This window comes from Neofelis nebulosa, chromosome 8 (assembly GCF_028018385.1).
Source record: "Neofelis nebulosa isolate mNeoNeb1 chromosome 8, mNeoNeb1.pri, whole genome shotgun sequence".
Taxonomy (NCBI): Eukaryota; Metazoa; Chordata; class Mammalia; order Carnivora; family Felidae; genus Neofelis; species Neofelis nebulosa.
In genome coordinates, this window is record NC_080789.1 from 42,231,087 (window position 1) to 42,250,513 (window position 19,427).

The 19,427-nt window shown below is 35.6% G+C and overlaps 1 protein-coding gene across 11 annotated transcripts in view; it reads left to right on the top strand.

Moving 5' to 3' along the window:
• The window catches only part of OSBPL8 (oxysterol binding protein like 8), a 156,420-nt gene that overhangs the window by 41,554 nt on the left and 95,439 nt on the right, over positions 1 to 19,427 (top strand). For 6 of the 11 annotated variants that reach the window (XM_058741952.1, XM_058741951.1, XM_058741953.1 and 3 more), the window contains one exon: positions 8,380 to 8,488. In XM_058741952.1, coding sequence (XP_058597935.1) covers positions 8,447 to 8,488 — 42 coding nt within the window. In that variant the 5' untranslated portion in view covers positions 8,380 to 8,446. Of the gene's footprint in view, positions 1 to 8,378; positions 8,489 to 12,075; positions 12,156 to 19,427 lie in introns of those variants that run through there. The other 5 variants (XM_058741954.1, XM_058741956.1, XM_058741955.1 and 2 more) reach the window with 3 other exon arrangements.

Here is a 19,427-nt window from a genome sequence, read left to right on the forward strand (position 1 = left end):
TTGAGACAGAGAAAGACAGAGCATGAACAGGGGAGGGTCAGAGAGAGAGGGAGACACAGAATCCGAAACAGGCTCCAGGCTCTGAGCTGTCATCACAGAGCCCGACGCGGGGCTCGAACTCACGGACCGCGAGATCATGACCTGAGCCGAAGTCGGATGTTTAACCGACTGAGCCACCCAGGCGCCCCAGGTTGTTACTATTAAATGACATGTGTTAAAGATGTTAGCTTTGCTTAGTGGCTGGTCATTCCTTTTTTCTGTGACTGAAATAGCAATTTAAGCCCAAAATAGAGAAGAATTATTATAAAAATTACCTTTTCTAGGAACTTTTTTAGTTTAAGTGTAGACAACGAGGCACCAGGTTTCCAAACAACATCTAAAGTACTGATAACAAAAAGAACAAAAGAGAGAACAAAGTCTTCTTTAAACTTTGAATTTAGCTAGTAATTATGTTTAAACTTGGATGCAGGCCTAGCTCTAGCCTGGCAATTTGGAGAAAGGAGCCTTCAGGATTTTGATATATTGTACTCTTCTGCAAAAAAAATTATTAGACTTTCTTTTTGATTATAGTAGTAACATACACTGTTGAAAAATTTTTTTAAGTGTCAGGAGAGATTGCCTTTCTTCTCAACCTATTCCCTAGGGCCTCCTGCCATTAAATTTGTGTTTAATTACCATTTTAACTTAAAAAACTAAACTTTGTAATTCTTAGACTTATTATCACTTAAACATCTTTTGACTTTCACCTCTGAACGATGGGAAAATTATTGTGCTTATACTTTAGGCCACTAGTCAGTCAACCTTTCCTCTAGGATTTTTGTTTTATATTTTTAGTTGTGATCTTTGGCTTGAAAGAAAATACTAAAAACTTGTTTCTTGACTTATTAGCAGTGTCTCTTATCTCAACTTCTTGTTATCAAAGGTAAGGAATTTAGGGCACTTATCCTTAATTTTATCTTTCTTTTCCTGCTTCCTAATTCCTTAGATTTTTTTTTTTTTAATGTTTATTCTTATTTTAGAGAAAGAGAGAGACAGAGTGAATGGAGGAGGGGCAGAGAGAGAAAGAGGGAGACACAGAATCTGAAACAGGCTAGGCTCTGAGCTGTCAACACAGAGCCCAACACAGGGCTCAAACTCTGAACGGCCAGATCATGACCTGTGCCAAAGTCGGACGCTTAACTAACTGAGCCACTCAGGTGCCCCCCCCACTTTTTAAAAAGTCATGTTATGATTTGACTTTTACTGTGTGTGTGTGTGTGTGTGTGTGTGTGTGTGTGTGTGTATCTTCTTTGCCTTTTATATTAATTCAGTCTTTACATAAACTATATGAGTAGTTCTGCAAATTAAAATGGGATTCATTCTATAAATATTGATCCTTTAATATTGAAGTACCTCAGAGATCTGACCTTGGTCCTTTTTTCTGTCTGCACAGATTCCCAGGAGATATCATCCAGTCTCATGGTTTTAAATTTTAAATTTGGGGGGTAGGGTTGTGGAAGAGTATAAAAATGTTAAGCTTTACAATTGGATCAAACTTATCAACTTAAAATAGACTGTTGTAGTTAGAAGTTGTTATATGTAAGCCTCATGATAACCACAAAGCAAAAAATGATAGTAAATGCACAAAAAATGAAAAGAATATAAGCATACCATTAAAACAAAGTTACCAAACCACAAAGGAAGAGTAAGAGAAGAGAGGAACAGAGAGGAATTATGAAAATAGTCAGAAACCCATTAACAAAATGGTAGTAATTATTTTTTAAAAATTAAAAAAGTGATTATTTTAAATGTAATTGGATTAAATTCTCCAAAGATTGGAGAGTGGCTGAATAGATTTAAAAAAAAAAAAAAAAGAACAAAATACAAGACCGATCTGCATGCTGCCGTAAGAGACTCACTTTAGATGTTAGGACGCACAGAGTCTGAAAGGGAAGGGATGGAAAAAGGTATTCCATGCAAATGGAAACTAAAAACTGGAGTAGCTATACTTATATCAGACAAAATAGACTTTAAAACAAAAAGTGTAATAAGACAAAGATGAGTATTATATAATAAAGGGATCAATCCAACAGGAGGATGTAACATTTTTGAATATTTATACACCAACATGAGAGCACTTAAGTATGTAAAAGGCAACTATTAACAAGACCTAAAGAGAAGTAGACAGCAATACGATAATAAGGGACTTTAATACTCCAATATCAATGGATGGATGATCCAGACAGAAAATCAATAGGAAAACATTGCCCTTAAACATTTTAGACCAGATGGAATTAGTAGACATATAGAACATTCCATCCAAAAGCAACAGAATGCACATTCTTCTCAAGTACGCATGGAACATTCTCCAAAATCAATCATATGTTAGGCTATAAAACAAGTCTTAATCAATTTAAGAGTATTGAAATCATATCAAGCATTATTTTTACCACAGTGGTTAGAAACCAGAAATTATTTACATGAAGAAAACTGGAAAATTTACAAATATGTGGAGATTAAACAACATGCTACTGACTGACCATTTGAGTCAAGGAGAAATTTTAAAAAATACCTCAAGAGGCGCCTGGGTGGCTCAGTTGGTTGAGCGTCCAACTTTGGCTCAGGTCATGATCTCATGGTTCATGAGTTCGAGCCCCATGTGAGGCTCTGTGCTGACAGCTGGGAGCCTGGAGCCTGCTTCGGATTCTGTGTCTCCCTCTCTCTCTCTGCCCCTCCCCCACTTGAACTTTCTCTCTCTCTCTCTAAAATAAATAAATATTTAAAAACATTTTTAAGTTAAAAAATACCTAAGAGAAGCAAAAATAGAAATATACCAAAATTTGTGGGATGCAGCAAGTCATTCCAAGAGAGAAGTTCATAGTGATAAACGCCTCACTGAAGAAATAAGAAAAAATCTCATATAAACAACCTAACTTTACACTTACGGAAACAGAAAAAGAACAAAGTAAGCCCAAAACTAGTAGAAGGAAGGAACTAACAGATTAGGGCAGAAATAATGAAATGGAGACTAAAAAGACAGTAGAAAAGATCATTGAAACTAAGAGCTGCATCTTTGAAAAGATCAACAAAATTGGCAAGCCTTTAGCTAAACTTACTAAGAAAAAAAAGGACTCAAATAAAATTAGAAATGAAAGAGGAGAAATTACAACTGACACCACAGAAATACAAAGGATTGTAAGAGACTACCAGGAACAATTATAATTATATGCCAACAAATTGGACGATCTAGAAAAAAAAAATGAATACATTTCTAAAAATATACAAGCTACCAAGACTAAATCCTCATGAAATAGAATATCTGAACAGATCAGTTGCTAGTAAAGAGATCAAATTAGTGATTTAAAAACTTCCTACCAACAAAAGTCCAAGATCAGATGGCTTCACTTGTATATTCTACCAAACATTCAAAGAAGAGTTAATATCAATCCTTCTCAAACTCTTCCAAAGTATAGGAGAGGACTCTTCCCCAAATTCATTTTATATGGACAGCATTGCCCTGATACCAAAACCAGACAAAGATGCCACAAGAAAAAATTACAGGCCAATATCCCTGATGAACATAGATGCAAAAATCCTCAAAAAAATATTAGCAAACTGAAATAATACATTACAAGGATCATACACTATCATCAAGTGGGTTTATTCTAGGGCTGCAAGAATGGTTTAACATCTACAAATCAGTCACTGTGATATACCATATTAATAAACTCCAGTATACAAATCATATGGTCATTTCCATAGATGCAGAAAAAGTGTTTGACAAAGTTCAGCATCCGTTTAATCTCAACATGCAGATATAGAGGGAATGTACCTCAGTATAATAAAGGCCATATATGACAAGCCCACAGCTAACATCTTGTTTGGTGGTGGAAAGCTGAAAGCTTTCCCCCTAAGATCAGCAATAAGACAAGGATGTCCATTGTTGCCCTTTTGTTTAATATAGCATGGGAAGGTACAGTTAAGTGAAAATTATATTGGCAGGAAATCCATATTTCCAGGCAGTGATGGTCAAGGAAGGCATAGTATTTGTTTTAATCATAAATTGGGATAAAGTCAAGAAAACATTAATTAAAATTATCAAAAGCTATACGTACAACACACACATATATGCACATACATCTGTGCTTCAGATTAACCTAGGTGTAGAACCAACATAATACATGTAGGCATGAAGTCAGGGGAACGAAATAGAGGAAATGAAGCATGAATATTTAAGAAAATTTCCAATGGAGGTAAAATAGAGGAGGGTAGCTTTTAGGGAGGTAGGACTGAGAAAGGCCTTTTTAACAATCAGTGGGGTTTGAGCATTAGGGACAAGCAGAAGGACTGACAGGACAAGTTCTTGATATATAAGTAAAGGCTTTTACTATCATTAGGTACTAGAAGGGATAGCTCAGAAAGCATAGGTAGAAAACTTAGTCACAGAAAGGATGGTGGCTGATAGAAGAAATCCAAAATGGGAGCTTTCAAAATTGCTCAACTGAAAGCAGTTGTGTATGTTATTGAATGTGTTTCTTTGTTTTAGCAAAGATTCTGTACAGGTTACCTTAAATGAGTGGTCAGAACTCAAGCACTTACAGAACCTAGGCAGGTAGCAAAAAATGAGGGAAGCAATGAAAAGTACAGATGCAAATATTGTGTGAGAGGTGGGTGCAAACTGGAGAATGTTTACCTGTGTCGAGTAGTTGGCTGCTGCTCAGCTGTAATCAGTCATTCCTCAGCATTGCCACATTTTCCATAGTGTTAGGACTAGTCTTAAAGCTCCATTGTTATGTATACGTTTTGAAATACTGGTTTGGAAAGAAGAACCAAAACCACAGCCAGTTGCCTTACATTTTGTGACTTCTGTTTTACATATTCCTTGTCATGTATGGTTTTGTTACTGTTTTGTTTTCATAAAGCTTTCGAGAGCTGCCTATTGCTAAAGTATAAAATACTCCTCATGGAATCAAATCTCCTCATTATAAACTTACTGCAAAACCAAATACTGGTTTAAAAAAGTCATTTGAGAAGTATAGTATCTATATGCTATTCACAGGCTAACAAACATTTATCACATACCTGATACCAAGAATACATTCATGTCTTTAAAAACTAAACGTGTTCAAAAACTTTGCCCCTCATTTTGCTATCTGAATCTTCACGGTGCTATATTTTTTCCAACTGCTTGCTCAACATACCCACTTGAATATCAAATAGACCTCTCAAACTTAACATGCCCCAAACCAAACACCTGTTTACCCCCTCCCAAATTCCCCCAAAGAAAAAAAACCTTACTCTCCCATCTGTCTTCTTCTTGTCTGATGGCCATCTTTTCAGTCCTTCAGGCCTTACCTCTGTGATCATATCTCTTGCTGCTCTTTATTCCCTTTGCTCACATTGTTCTAGCCACATGGTTTTCTTGCTTTTCCTCAGACTTACAAGTTAGTCACTTACAACATTTGCACTGGCTATTTCCTCTGACCTGAAAACTCTTTTTCAGATATCTACATGGCTATTTTCCTCTCTACTTCAAATCTTCGGTCAAATGTCATCTTTTCAATGAGACCTTCCATAAATATCTGACTTAAAATTGTAACCCTTTCCTCCCTGGTTTTTCTTAGCCTGCTTTATTTTTTTCTCCTAGTATCACCTTTTTTTTTTTTTTTTTTTTTTGAGGGAGAGAGCGTGTGCGCGCGTGTGTGTGCTTTGTGTGTGTGTGTGTGTGTGTGTGTGTGTGTGTGTGTGAGAGAGAGAGAGAGAGAGAGAGCGCCAGAGAAGGGCAGGGGCAGAAGGAGAGAGAGAGAGAGAGAAAGAGAGAAAGAATATGAATCCCAGGCAGACTCCACACCCAGCTTGGAGCCTGATGCAGGGCTTGATCTCACAATCGTGAGATCATGACCTGAGCCAAAATCAAGAGTTGGATGCTTGGCTGACTGAGCCACCAAGCCTCTCCTCATAGCATCACTTTCTAACATATAACTTCTAATTTATTGTATTTATTGTTTTGTCTCCTAGTATATAAGCTCCATGAGAGTAGGGCTTTGTTTATTGATGTATTTTTATTTTACATAATTTTTAAAAATATATATGTTTGAGAGAGAGAGTGGGGGAGGGGCAGAGAGAGAGAGGGAGACAGAGAATCCAAAGCAGGCTCTGCAGTATAAGTGCAAAACTTGATGTGGGACTTGAACTCACGAACTGTGAGATCATGACCTGAGCTGAAGTCGGATGCTCAACTGACTAAGCCACCTGGGCATCTCTACTTTAATTTTATTTTATAGATCTAATTGGCTTTATTAAATGATTTATGAATCAGGCAGTATCCCATCTACCAAGTAGAGGGGAACTCCTTCATTGATGCATTTTAAGTGCCTAATATAATGTCTAGTAATAAAGGAATCCTTAGAATGGAATGGATAAGATGAAAAAATTGGTAAAGTTTGAAAAAAAATTTATATTTACTTATTTTTGAGAGAGAGAGAGACAGAACAGACAGAGCATGAGCAGGGGAGGGTCAGAGAGAGGGAGAGGGAGACACAGAATCCAAAGCAGGCTGTGGGCTCTGAGCTGTCAGCACAGAGCCTGATGCGGGCTCAAACCCATGAACCGTGAGATCATTACCTGAGCCGAAGTTGGACACTTAACTGACTGGGCCACCCTGGCTCCCCAGTAAAATATTTTTGAAGTTGAAGCTTCCAGTGGGTGTCTTATCGTTTTGTTTTTAATATTGCCAATTTCTAGAATATGTGTGTCAGTATTCAAACATGAATTATAGTGTGCATCACATAGACATAAATAATTTTTGTATCATCTGTTTTGGATTTTTTTTATTCATATAGGTAATTGAAGTGACAGTTTAGTGCAACAAATGTTTATGAAATGTCTACCATGAACCAGCACTGGGTAGACAGATCAGTAAAATGCAGTCTTTGTCCCTGAAGAGAATTAGATCATGAGAATAAATAATTACAGTGCATTGTAATACATATAGTGGGGAAGTATACTTAAGGTTTATAAACTGCAAGTTCACTTAGCTTGGGCTAATTGTATTGTTTATATGAGAGAAACCAAATGACAGCCCTCCAAATCCCAGTTAAGAAGTATTTTCACCAGCATTTACACTTCAGTGAAGCTATTTTATACTTGCAGAAACAAAATGATTTTAGAACTTCAAGAAATGACTAGAATTCTGCTGACTTGTTGATTTTGGTTTCATTAGCTCTTTTAAGGAAGAATTATTAGAGAGTTTATTAGAGGCTTTTGAATATATGTAGTTTTATATGATAAGAGTTCAGCTTGGGGGCACACGGGTAGCCCAATCGGTTGAGCTTCTTGACTCTTGATTTTGGCTCAGGTTATGATCTCGCATTTGGTGAGATCTGAGCCCCGCGTCAGGCTTTACACTGACAGCATGGTGTCTGCTTGGGATTCTCTCTCTCCCTCTCTACCCCTCTCCCGTTTGTGCTTGCTCTCTCTCTCAAAATAAATACACATTAAAAAAAAAAAAGACTTCAACTTGGAGGTTTTGTTTACAAAGTTCGGAAGAAAAAGACTTGTGATAAAGACGTGCTTGTAAGACTTTCAAAATAAAAATAACTATGAAGTAATACATGTTCATTGTAAAATGGGAAAATGCAGAGTATTTTATCAATAATGTTCTGTAATTTGCCTTTTCCACCTAATGTGGCCTTCTCTCTAGTTTATATGAAGTAAATACATAAAGAGTATGTAAAAACACCTTCTTCATTTTTAGACGTTGCTGGCATGATGTTCCATTGTATGTATATAGTATAATTTAAGCAAACTCCTAATGATTGACATTAAGGTTGTTCCATTTCTTCTCATCATATCTGTTACTTTGTTGGATGTATTTATATATCTTTGTGCATTTATATAAACAAGTACATATGGCATAATTATTAGCCTCTAAATTACTGGATTAAAGTGTACATATTTTAAATTATCTTTCTAAAAATTGTTATGATTTATATTCTTCTCACACAAGTATGAGAATACCTGTTTTCCTACATTCTTGTCAGTGTTGGATATTAGCACACTTTTTAAAAGTTTTTGCCAATATAATCATGAAAAAAGAACATTTTATTTCTTTAATTGTAAAGTAGATTTAAACATCTTTTTAAACATTGAACAGTCTCATGCCTGTAACCTTGCTCTTGCTATGCCTCTTCACTTGGAATATTGTCTGTCCTTCTTCCATTTTTCTCTGAACCTTCACTGTTCTTCAAGGCCCATGTCAAAATCTGTTTTTCCCATTATTGGATTTCCCAATTACCTCAGTCTAAAATAATTTCTCTCTCCTAAAATACTTAATTCTTTTTTTTTCTCATTTATCACAGTTTTATACTAGTCCTAATACATGTAATTTTTTTCTTCTAGGATTTCCATATTTACAGGATGGCTAAAGATTAATGGAAAGAGAAACGTAAACTTACCTTCTTTCACTATGGATGCAGGTTTGGCTGATGGAGAACCTGAACAAACTTTGGTGAGTGGTTCAAATACAGCATAATAAGGTACTATCACCTAGCTGTAAAGTGTTTGATACAAGCCATCGTTTTATTTTAAAAATGTATTTAAAACAAACTTAAAAGAATTTTAAAGTAACACTTTAACTCCTATGCTCATATGAAAATGACATATTTTAAAACTTATTGAAGCATAACCCAGTTTTCTGATATTTCTGTCCTATATCTTTCTCTGCTTACTTATATTGACTTGGTTCCAGCCCTTGGGATGGTAGGTTCTTTGGGTTAATGCAGAGGCCGATTTTTGTGTGTTTCATATTGCTGTGGAATTGAAAGTCACTATTACATTGAGATGTTTATAAATTTTAATTTAGTGAATGTCCTTCGTTCAGGCTCAAATGTAAGAATAGTCTAATGATTGATAGCAAAATGCACTTTTGTTTACTTGTGTTACTTTGTTCCCAGCCTTTTTTGGATTTCTGGTTTAAACTTGTTTTAGTTTCTTAAAGGGTCAAAAAAAGTTAAACTTTAAAATAATTTGTTAATAGAAAATAAAATGGACCTGGAAGTAATTTGTTTTATGAAGGTTATTATCACAGCGATTATAAAAGGAAAACTGATGGTAGCTTATTTTATTTTCGCTATGATTTCAGCAAAAAGCTAAGATTAAAGCCTTCTCTTAGAACATGTTTACTTTGCCATAAATATTTTATTTAAAACTAATGGGCTTTCTTAACTTCTTTTAGCTGAAATATTTTTAATCTCTTAGTGATAATAAAAATGCCAGTAGTAACAACAGTTGCTATTCTCTAAGTGTATACTTTGTCAGACTGTCCTCACAACAGCCATTAAAGGTAGGTATTTGTTTATCCTTACTTTTATAGATAGAGAAATGGGCTCTAAGCTGGAGGTTAATTAATTATCTTCTCTAAGAGCTCACAGCTTAAGAGGTGTCTCTGAGTACTTTGCCACTAATGTGTTGACTCCGTACCTGTCTTTCTGAATAGAATTGCTTTAAATTTGTTATCTTTTAAACTAATATCTAAACAGGTAGTATTAAATTCTGTACTGAACACTGGTGCTGTATTAATGAAGTTTTATTCATTTTTAATCTAATTCCTGTTGATACTGAGAGGTTTGAGCAAGATAATTTAAAAAGCAATGAGACAATTTTCTTTGTCTTCATTAAGTTTCTGTGAAATATTGTAGCTTATTTTAGGGAGAATACTACCAATAATTTCATTGTAATACTACCAATAATTTCATTGTAAACTACTGAAATATTCTGTTTTTGAAACTAATCTTGAGAGTTACTTTTGAATTACCTATTTATAAAATATCACCTTTGAACTGCACAGCCTAAGCTGGTTACTGATTAGATCTAGGAGAAGTGGATAAGAACATGGGCTCTGTAGACATTTAGCTACATGTTAAAATCTAACCTCGGTTGCTTAGTTGTATAACTTGGGTAATTGATTAAATTCTCCAGGTTTTCAGTTTTTTCATCTATTATATAAAGGTGATAGTAATATCTACCTTCTAGAGTTGTTTTAAGTTATAATTGAGATAAGATATCTATAAAGTGCCTATTACAAAGTCAGAGACATTATAAATATCCAATAAATAAAAGCTACTACTGTTGATATAACTAGCTATATTAACCCTTCTCTCCAAAAAGGTAAATACAAGGCAGGAGAGGCAATAAAACATTGAAAAAAGCCTAAGCTATTCAGTAATTTTGGCTTTATACTTTCTCAGAATCTCAGTTTTTCTTCCTAAAATGTTGAGGCAAATATTCTACTACAATAGAAAAATATATAGGCAGGCATACTCATTCTGACTACTTGATAGGGACAGTATGATCTAGTGAAACCGGAAAGTTCTTTGAAAATATGAGCAGCATGTCAGTATGAGTTAGTAGTGTTCTTAAAAATTGCATGCACTGGTTTTTAAAATATTAGTAAACTTTTTTTTTAATTTTTAAAATTTTATTTAAATCCCAGTTAGCATATAGTGTAATAATGACTTCAGGATTAGAATTTAGTGATTCATCACTTACATATAACACCCAGTGCTCATCCCAACAAGTGCCCTCCTTAATGGCCATCATCTATCCCACCTCCACATCCAACACCCCTCCAGCAACCCTCAGTTTGTTCTCTGTATAAGAGACTCTATGGTTTGCCTCCCTGTTTTTCTTGGTTTTGCTTCCCTTCCCCTATGTTCATCTGTTTTGTTTCTTAAATTCCACATATGAGTGAAATCCTGTATTTGTCTTTCTCTGACTGATTTTGCTTAGCATAATACACTTTAGTGCCATCCATGTTGTTGCAAATGGCAAGATTTCATTCTTTTTGATTGCCGAGTAATATACTCCATTGTATATATATACACCACATCTTCTTTATCCATTCATCAGCTGGTGGACATTTGGGCTCTTTCCTTACTTTGGCTATTGTCGATAGTGCTGCTCTAAACATTGGGGTACATGTGCCCCTTCAAATCAGCATTTTTTTTTTAATCCATTGGATAAATACCTAGTAGTGCAATTGCTGGGCCTTGGGTAGCTCTGATTTTAATTTTTTGAGGAACCTCCATACTGTTCTCCAGAATAGCTGCACCAGTTTGCATTCCCATTAGGGCAAAAGCATTCCCCTTTCTCCACATCCTTGCCAACATCTGTTGCCCAAGTTGTTAATTTAGCCATTCTGACAGGTGTGAGTGGTATCTCATTGTGGTTTTAATTTGTATTTCCCTGATGATGAGTGATGTTGAGCACCTTTGCATGTGTCTGCTAGCCATCTGGATGTCTTCTTTGGAAAAGTGTCTATTTATGTCTTTTGCCCATTTCTTCACTGGATTATTTGTTTTTGAGTGTTGGGTTTGTTCAGTCCTTTATAGATTTTGGATACTAAGCCTTTATCTGATACGTCATTTGCAAATATCTTCTCCCATTCTGTTGGTTGCCTTTTAGTTTTGCTGATTGTTTCCTTTGCTGTGCAGAAGACTTTTATCTTGATGAGGTCCCAGTAGTTCATTTTTGATTTTGCTTTTGCTTCATTCATCCCTTGCCTCCGGATATACGTCATATAAGAAGTTGCTGCAGCCAAGGTCAAAGAGGTGGTTGCCTGTTTTCTCCTCTAGGATTTTTATGGTTTTCTGTCTTACATTTAGGTCTTTCATTCATTTTGAGTTTATTTTTGTGTATGGTGTAAGAAAGTGGTCCAGGTTCATTCTTCTGCATGTTGATGCACAGTTTTCTCAATACCATTTGCTGAAGAGACTGTTTTTTTACCCCCCACTGGATGTTCCTTCCTGCTTTGTCAAAGATTAGTTGGCCAGAGATCTTCTTCTATGAAGTAATAAAATAACTAGAAATTTTAGTCACCAGTTGGTCATGTACGTACTCATTCTCTCTCATATTAATACAGCTCTGTCTCTTTCCAATAGCTGCTCACTAAGTATAAGAATTTGTATTTTAATTACACATTCATGAATGGTGTTATCTTGAACTTTTTATTATAGAAAATTTCAAATATATTTAGAAAAGGATGGACTAATATAATGAATCCTCATGTACCCATCACTTCAACAATTATTATTTCAGGTCAGTCTTGTTTCATCTATAGTCCCACCTTCCCACTCCATATTTTTTTTGGAGCAAATTATGGACAAATCATTTTATTTGTAAGTATTTCAGTATGTATCTATAAAATCTAAAGACTTTTCTTTAAACTTTAACCATAAACAACATTAGAATCCTAAAAATGAGTAATTCTTTAGTCACATAACTAATCGATGCTTAAACTTTCCTGATTGTCTCCTAAATATTTTTTTATAATTTTTATGTTGGACTTGGTTGATAAGTCACTGAGATTTTTTTAATCTTTTAAGTTTCCCTTGCATCTCTTTTTAACTTTTCCTTTTCAACTTATTGAAATACATAAATAAGGTAGTTTGTCTTGTTAAATTTCCCACAATGTGGATTTCCCCATGGTGATTATTTCACGTGTTCATCAGTCTCTTATGTTTGTTGCAAATTGGTCATTAGAATGAACGGCTTCCTCAAATTCAGGTTAATTTTTTTTTTTTTTTTGACAAGAATACATTAAAGGTATTGTGTGTTACCATCAGGAGGCATATGATGTTAGTGATTCTTCTTGTATTAATAGCAGCCATTGATGATCATTGCCTAGATATGTTAATTCACTAAGGTATAAATTAATATCCTAACTGGTTTACAAAAATGGGGGCTCGAGAGAATAACTGTGACTCGTCCATACTTTTTTTTTTTTTTAATTTTTTTTAATGCTTACTTTTGAGAGAGAGAGAGAGTGAGTAGGAGAAGGGCAGAGAGACAGAGTGTGAGTGGGGGAAGGGCAGAGAGAGAGAGACACACACACACACACACACACACACACACACACACACACAGACTCAGAAGCAGGCTCCGCGCCCAGAGTGTGAGTGGGGGAAGGGCAGAGAGAGAGAGACACACACACACACACACACACACACACACACAGACTCAGAAGCAGGCTCCGCGCCCTACAGCGCTCCACGTGGGGCTTGAACTCCCCAACAGTGAGATCATGACCTGAGCTAAATTCTGAGGCTTAGTGACTGACCCACCCAGGCGCTCCTAGTCCATACTTTTCAAGCAAACAAACTAGCCAACCTATATTTTGTTAGGTATTTTGTCTTCTAGACTATGAATCTTTTTGCCATTTTACAACTTTATTGAAACTTCTAAAGGGAGACAGCTTTTAAAAGGATAAAACAATTTGATAAGTATACTTTATGCTTTATTATCTTCTTTAACTTATGAAAGTTACAAATTAGTACTTAAATATTTGTAATGTTTGAACTTCCTGAGTGGGGAAAATATGACTCAGTTATTTTTTTTTCTTTCTTTCTTTTTTTTTTTTTTTTTTAACATTTATTCATTTTTGAGAAACAGAGTATGCATGGGGGAGGGGCAGAGAGAGGGAGACACAGAATCCAAAGCAGGCTCTAGGCTCTCAGCTGTCAGCACAGAGCCCGATGTGGGGCTCTAACTCACCACAAGATCATGACCTGAGCCAAAGTCAGATGCTTAACAACTGAGCCACCCAGGTGCCCCTCACTTAGTTATTTCTTATTGTATGAATACTTAGATTCTTATTATATCTTTTTTTTATTTGCTAAATATTCTTGTACTTATTAGAAGCTTGAATAATATGTGAAAAATGTGCAGATATAATGGAACTGTAATAAACTCTAATGGGAGTCAGAGAAAGAGTTATCTTTGAAAAAGAAAAATAAACAGTGATCTACACAGTACATTAGCAGAGTTCTAACCCAGCAATCTTTTGTATTTCCTTTATGTTTGGAGAACTTGTCCAAGTATGTTTACATGAATATGAAACTCCTCAAGACCCTTTGAGAAAGTTTGTGATATTAGAATAATTTTTTGAGGAATACAGTGGTATTTGATTTTATTTGCCCTTTTTCTCATTCTGTCATGAGTATATGGTGTACTTTTCCAGAGACTATGTGAGGTGATGAGGTCATAATCTGCTGGCTAGTGAAATGGAGTGTGTGTTTGTGTATTCTTAGTCTTCAGGTTTTCTTAGTTTAATTCTTTTCTTAACCAGTTTTTTAAAAATAAACTTTATTTTTTAGAATAGCTTTAGGCATACAGAAAAATTGTAGTCCCCATGTACTTTGTACCCAATTTCTTCTATTATTAACCCATTTATTGTACATTTGATATAATTAATGAATCTAGATTGATACATTATTAATTAAAGTCCATACTTGATTTAGATTTCCTTAGTTTTTTACCTACTGTCCTTTTCTGTTCCAGGATCCCATCTGGAATAACACATAATATTTAGTAGTCATGTCTGCTCAGGGTCCTCTTGGCTATGATTTCCTTGTTTGTGATGACCTTGACAATTTTCAGGAGTACTGGTATAGATATTTTGCATGGTGTCCTTCAATTGAGATTTGTCTGTTTTTCTCTAATTAAACTGGTCCTTATGGGTTTGGGGGAAGAGACCACAAAGGTAAAATGCCATTTCATCACATCATTGTCAAGGGTATATACTGTCAACCTGACTTGTCATTTCTGATGTTAGTTTCATTACTTGGCTGAGATGGTGAATTTCTCGTATTAATTTATAATAGGGCAAATATCAGTAGGTATAATCTGCATAAACAACAGGTCTTTGGAGTCTTTAGTAATTTCTAGGAGAGTGAAGGGATCTGGAGACCCAAAGGTTTGAGAATTGCTCAATTAAACCTTTAGGAACTAGCACTTTAAAGAAGAATAATTGACTGTTACCTGATAGGAAAAGAGGGATCCAGAAGGTGACGGGGGTTGGGAGCAGGGTAGGAAGAAGAAATGATAGGGCCTTCAGGAATGAGGGAGTGGTGACCAAGTTAAACTTTGACTATTTGAAAATTGTACCTAGCATTAAGATATGATCTACATCTTTCTCTTTTTAAGTTTTTATTTATTTAGAGAGGAAGAGAGAGCGCAAGCCTGCTAGTGCATGTGTAGGAGCAGGGGAGGGGCAGAGAGAGAGAGAGAAACCAAGTGGGCTCAATGCTCAGTGCAGAGCCTAATGCAGGGCTTGATCTCATGACTGCAAGATCATGACCTGAGCTGGTATCAGGAGTCAACCAACACTCAACCAACTGAGCAACCCAGGTTCCCCTGAGCTGTACCTTTCAAGGAGCTTTTGTTTTTGTTGCTGTTTTCATTTTGGCATTTACAGATACATGTGTTTTGTCTTCAGGAGTTTTAATGATTTGTCTGATTCATATCATCTACAAATAAATACTTTATTTCTTTCCAATCTTTATACAGTATGTATGTCTGCGGGTGGGAATTGGAAGAGTGTTTATATATAGTCTTTTAATTTCCAGAAACTCATCCGTTTTGTGTAACTTTCAAAATTATTTAAGATAGACTATTTTGTTACTTTTTAAAATCCATCATGTCCTCTGTAGGGGTCTCCTGTTTTAGGAATGTAGCCCTTTTGCTTCTTTTATCTCTCATGTTTTCCATATTTTCTTTTCATTATGCCTTCGTGTTGAATTCCTTCATTACTTTTCCAGCTCATTTATTGTAGTACATGTTTTGCTGTTCAAACCTGGTATATATTCCATCATAGTATTTTTATACTCAGTATTACTAGCTGTTTTCTCTGTGGATGTTTGGTCAGACTTCCTTTTTTCAGTATCCTCTCACATCTTTTTGAGCATATTTGTTATGGTTATTTTAAGTTTTTGATGGGCTTGGTTCACTAATTCTCTCTCCTGCTGAGATTCTTCAGTTCTTTTTCATAGCATTTGGACTCCTTAGGATATTATTTTTGTGAGTTTATACTTCCTTGGAAATAATATTCTCTCAGGAATATTAATTGCTTTATCTGATTGATACTGATCTAGATAGAAAGGAAAGAGCCTAGGGACTCTTTTGGTCAATCTAGGAATATATGTCTTAGAATAGAGAATCTCTTGTTAAAATCATTGCTTCATTATTTTTCATTTGCTCCTCCCACCAATATATTCTTTTTCTTAGGGAACTTTTCTGTCCATCTCCTCTGCCTCCCTAGTTGTAATCAATTCATTTGGGGAAAGGGGCAGTGAGAGATAGTGGTCAGCCTTTTTGCCTGCATGTGTTGTTTTGTGCATGCTACAACTCTATAGACATGCACAGTTTAAAAAAAAAAAGTGTTTGGAACTGTGTTTAATGTCTCTGGTTGGTATTAAATCATGTTCTGCCCTGGTAGTAAAGACAGGGTAGATAATGGTCTGCTTATTACTAGTGAGAGAAAAGGGCACAGGAAGATGACTTCCAACCCTCCCTCCTACTGTCAGACCCCTGGTCTTACCTCCGTCTGTGGTACTGTATTCTCTTTCTAGTCTGAGGTTGCTTCCCATTTATCTACTTTTAAGGATGGGTTCAAGGACCGTATTGGTTATTTCACTGGTAAGTAACTCAGTTCCCATTTGCAAAATAAATTGGTTACTTTCTTTTTGGTTTTGTGTTCTCTGTATGTAGAATGGCTGAGGTAGTGGCTGAATCGGGACCAAAAAATCAAAAGAACAGCAGCACTGTTTAACTTATCTTTCCTATTAAGATCTTTGGCAGTTGTGACATGCCCATAGTTTAAAAAGCAAAAGTAGAATGATTAAGGCAACTAACTCACAAGTAAATAGATTATGTAATTTACCCAATAGGAATCTATTTGTTTTTGGTCTCCTGGGTGGCTCAGTAGGTTCAGCATCTGACTCTTAATTTCAGCTCAGATCATGATTTCATGGTGATGAGATCAAATCTTACATCAGCCGTGCTGACAGCTCTCCCTCTCTCTCTGCCCCTCCCCTGCTCGTCCCCCCCCCCAAAACAAATAAACAAAAAAGAAAGCTATTTATTTTGCTAAACTAGACTTGAGGAGGAAAGCTGGCTTAAAAATTTATAATTTATTCAATATCCGTAAATAATTTAGTCATTCAGTTTTTAAAAGTGTGGTTTGGAGATTTTTCATGAATGTTTTTACTTCCTGTTTCTCCTAAGTTTTTTATAAACAATATAATTAAAGCCACTGCTCTACACTTAACTCTTAATTAAAAATTATGTCCATTAAGAATCTTACATGTCTTCTTGCTTTTTAGAAAAATAAGCTGAGAGTTCCATCAAACCTCAGATTAGAATGTGAAGGATTAGAATTTTAGCATGTTAGAGACACATGAAGATGAAATTTGATTAAAATTTCAAGAAAATCTCTACCTGTTCAACTGTCTAGGAGAATAGAGCAATTGAAGGATTTTTATCCAGACCTCAGATCACCTTAGTAGGTTTTCATTAACTTAAGAAGTCTAATATGGTAAAAACAATAGTGATGGAGCAATGAAGAAAAGGAGAGGGGAAATGAATGTGTGTGTGTGTGTGTGTGTGTGTGTGTGTGTGTGTGTGTGTACACCTAAAATTTACTTTTTGGTCAAACACTTACTGGGTTTAGAAAACTAACCTACCTTCACAGAGCACATCTGTGCACAGGGTACCTTGCACTTGGGTAAGATCATAGGCAATATTGTTTGTTGCTTTAGGGGAATTAGTAGAAAATAAAACTATAGGAAATGAATAGCAACTAACATTTGTTAAATTTCTATCATGTGCCAGAAGCAATCACAAGTTCTTTGAAGGCATACTTATATAATTTTCTCATAACCCTATAGGGTAGTATTACTACCCTCATTTAATATAGGAGAACACAGAGAGATAAGTAAGTTGTTCAGGGTCGTACAACTAGTAAGTGGCAGAATTGGGATACATTTTGGCTCCACAGGCCAAGCTTTAATTATTTTCCTGTACTACAACTCAACCATGTTAGAATCAGCATATACAAATCCTTGAATACTATTTTTACAGTTTGGAATTTTTCTTTTTTTAAGGTAATGTCAAACCATTGAATTTGGTGTTTTTGAGCTAAGAAACAACCTGTTTAGAGTTGTGACTTGGGAAAATGATCTTGGCAGAATTATGGACTATTGCAGTGGTAACCAGCTGAACATTATAGAGTTATCTCTGGTGTTTTGAAAAATCCCAGTACTCAGTTTGCACCCCTATTTAATTAAATTAAAATCTCAGAGGGTGAGATGCAGACATCAGTACTTCTTTAAATTTTTTTAATTTTTTAAATTTATTTTTGAGAGAGAGAGTGTGAGCAGGGGGAGGGGCAAAGAAAGAGAGGGAGACACAGAATCGAATCAGGCTACAGGCTCTGAGCTGTCAGCACAGAGCCTGATGCGGGGCTTGAACCCATGAACTGTGAGATCATGACCTGAGTCAAAGTCAGATGCTCAACCAACTGAGCCCCCCAGGCACCCCAGACATCAGTACTTTTTTATAGTCTCCTAGGTGATTTCGATGCATGGGCAAAATTGAGAACTATAGAAATAGAGGTAGTTAGCTCAGAGAACAAGTAAGCAAGCAGTTGTATAATCTAGGTTAACCTGTAGGGTAGTAGTAGCTGAATGGGAAATATGTCCCTTTTGGATTTTGCCTTTTTCCCTGGTTCTAGAATTTGCACTTTCCATATTTGGGTTACTTTATTAGTGTGGAGAGAAAAAAAATTAGTTTTTGCACACTTACTGTGTTATCCTGATCTTGACTTGATGTCTCACATGCTTTCTCATTTAATCTTCTTCATAATACTGTGGGGTAGATATTATTGTTTTTAGAAATGAAGAAACTGAGACTCTGAAGGGGTTAGTAATTTTTCTAAGATCACATAGCTAATCAGTGGGACACATTAGGATTTAAATACAGATACTCTTAATTTTGTTATTGTCATTGAATGAGGCTAATGTTTTTATATTAAAAATTGATCTGTGTCATACCTAGCCTTTTAAAATTTGTATGTGCATTACCTAATGTGTACTTTGAAAAATATCTGATACATGATCTATTTTATTTATTGATTTTTAAATGTTTATTTTTGAGAATGAGCGTGCATGCAGGGGAGGGTCAGGGAGAGAGAGAAGGAGACAGAGAATCCAAAGCAGGCTCCAAGCTGTCATCCCAAAGCCCAACACAGGACTCAACCTCACTAGAGGTCATAACCTGAGCCAAAAGTCAGACACTTCACCGACTGAGCCACCCAGGCACCCTGTGATCTATTTTATTTAACTCAAAGCTTTGTTCTCCTGTAACTAATGTTGATTTTTCTGGCTGGGGTGCATATTTTGGCATTTAGGCAGTATATTGTTGATAAAACATAAAGAACAGTTGCTAACTACATTTTTATGTATGGTAGATATTATGAGTCCTGGAGATTGATGTTTCCATCATATTATTATCAGTCTTTCCTGTGGCTTGATACTGAACAGCATGATACCCTAATCAGTGATTTGTTAGAAATAGAACTATAGAAGAAAAAAAGGTATTTGTTATATGGTTCT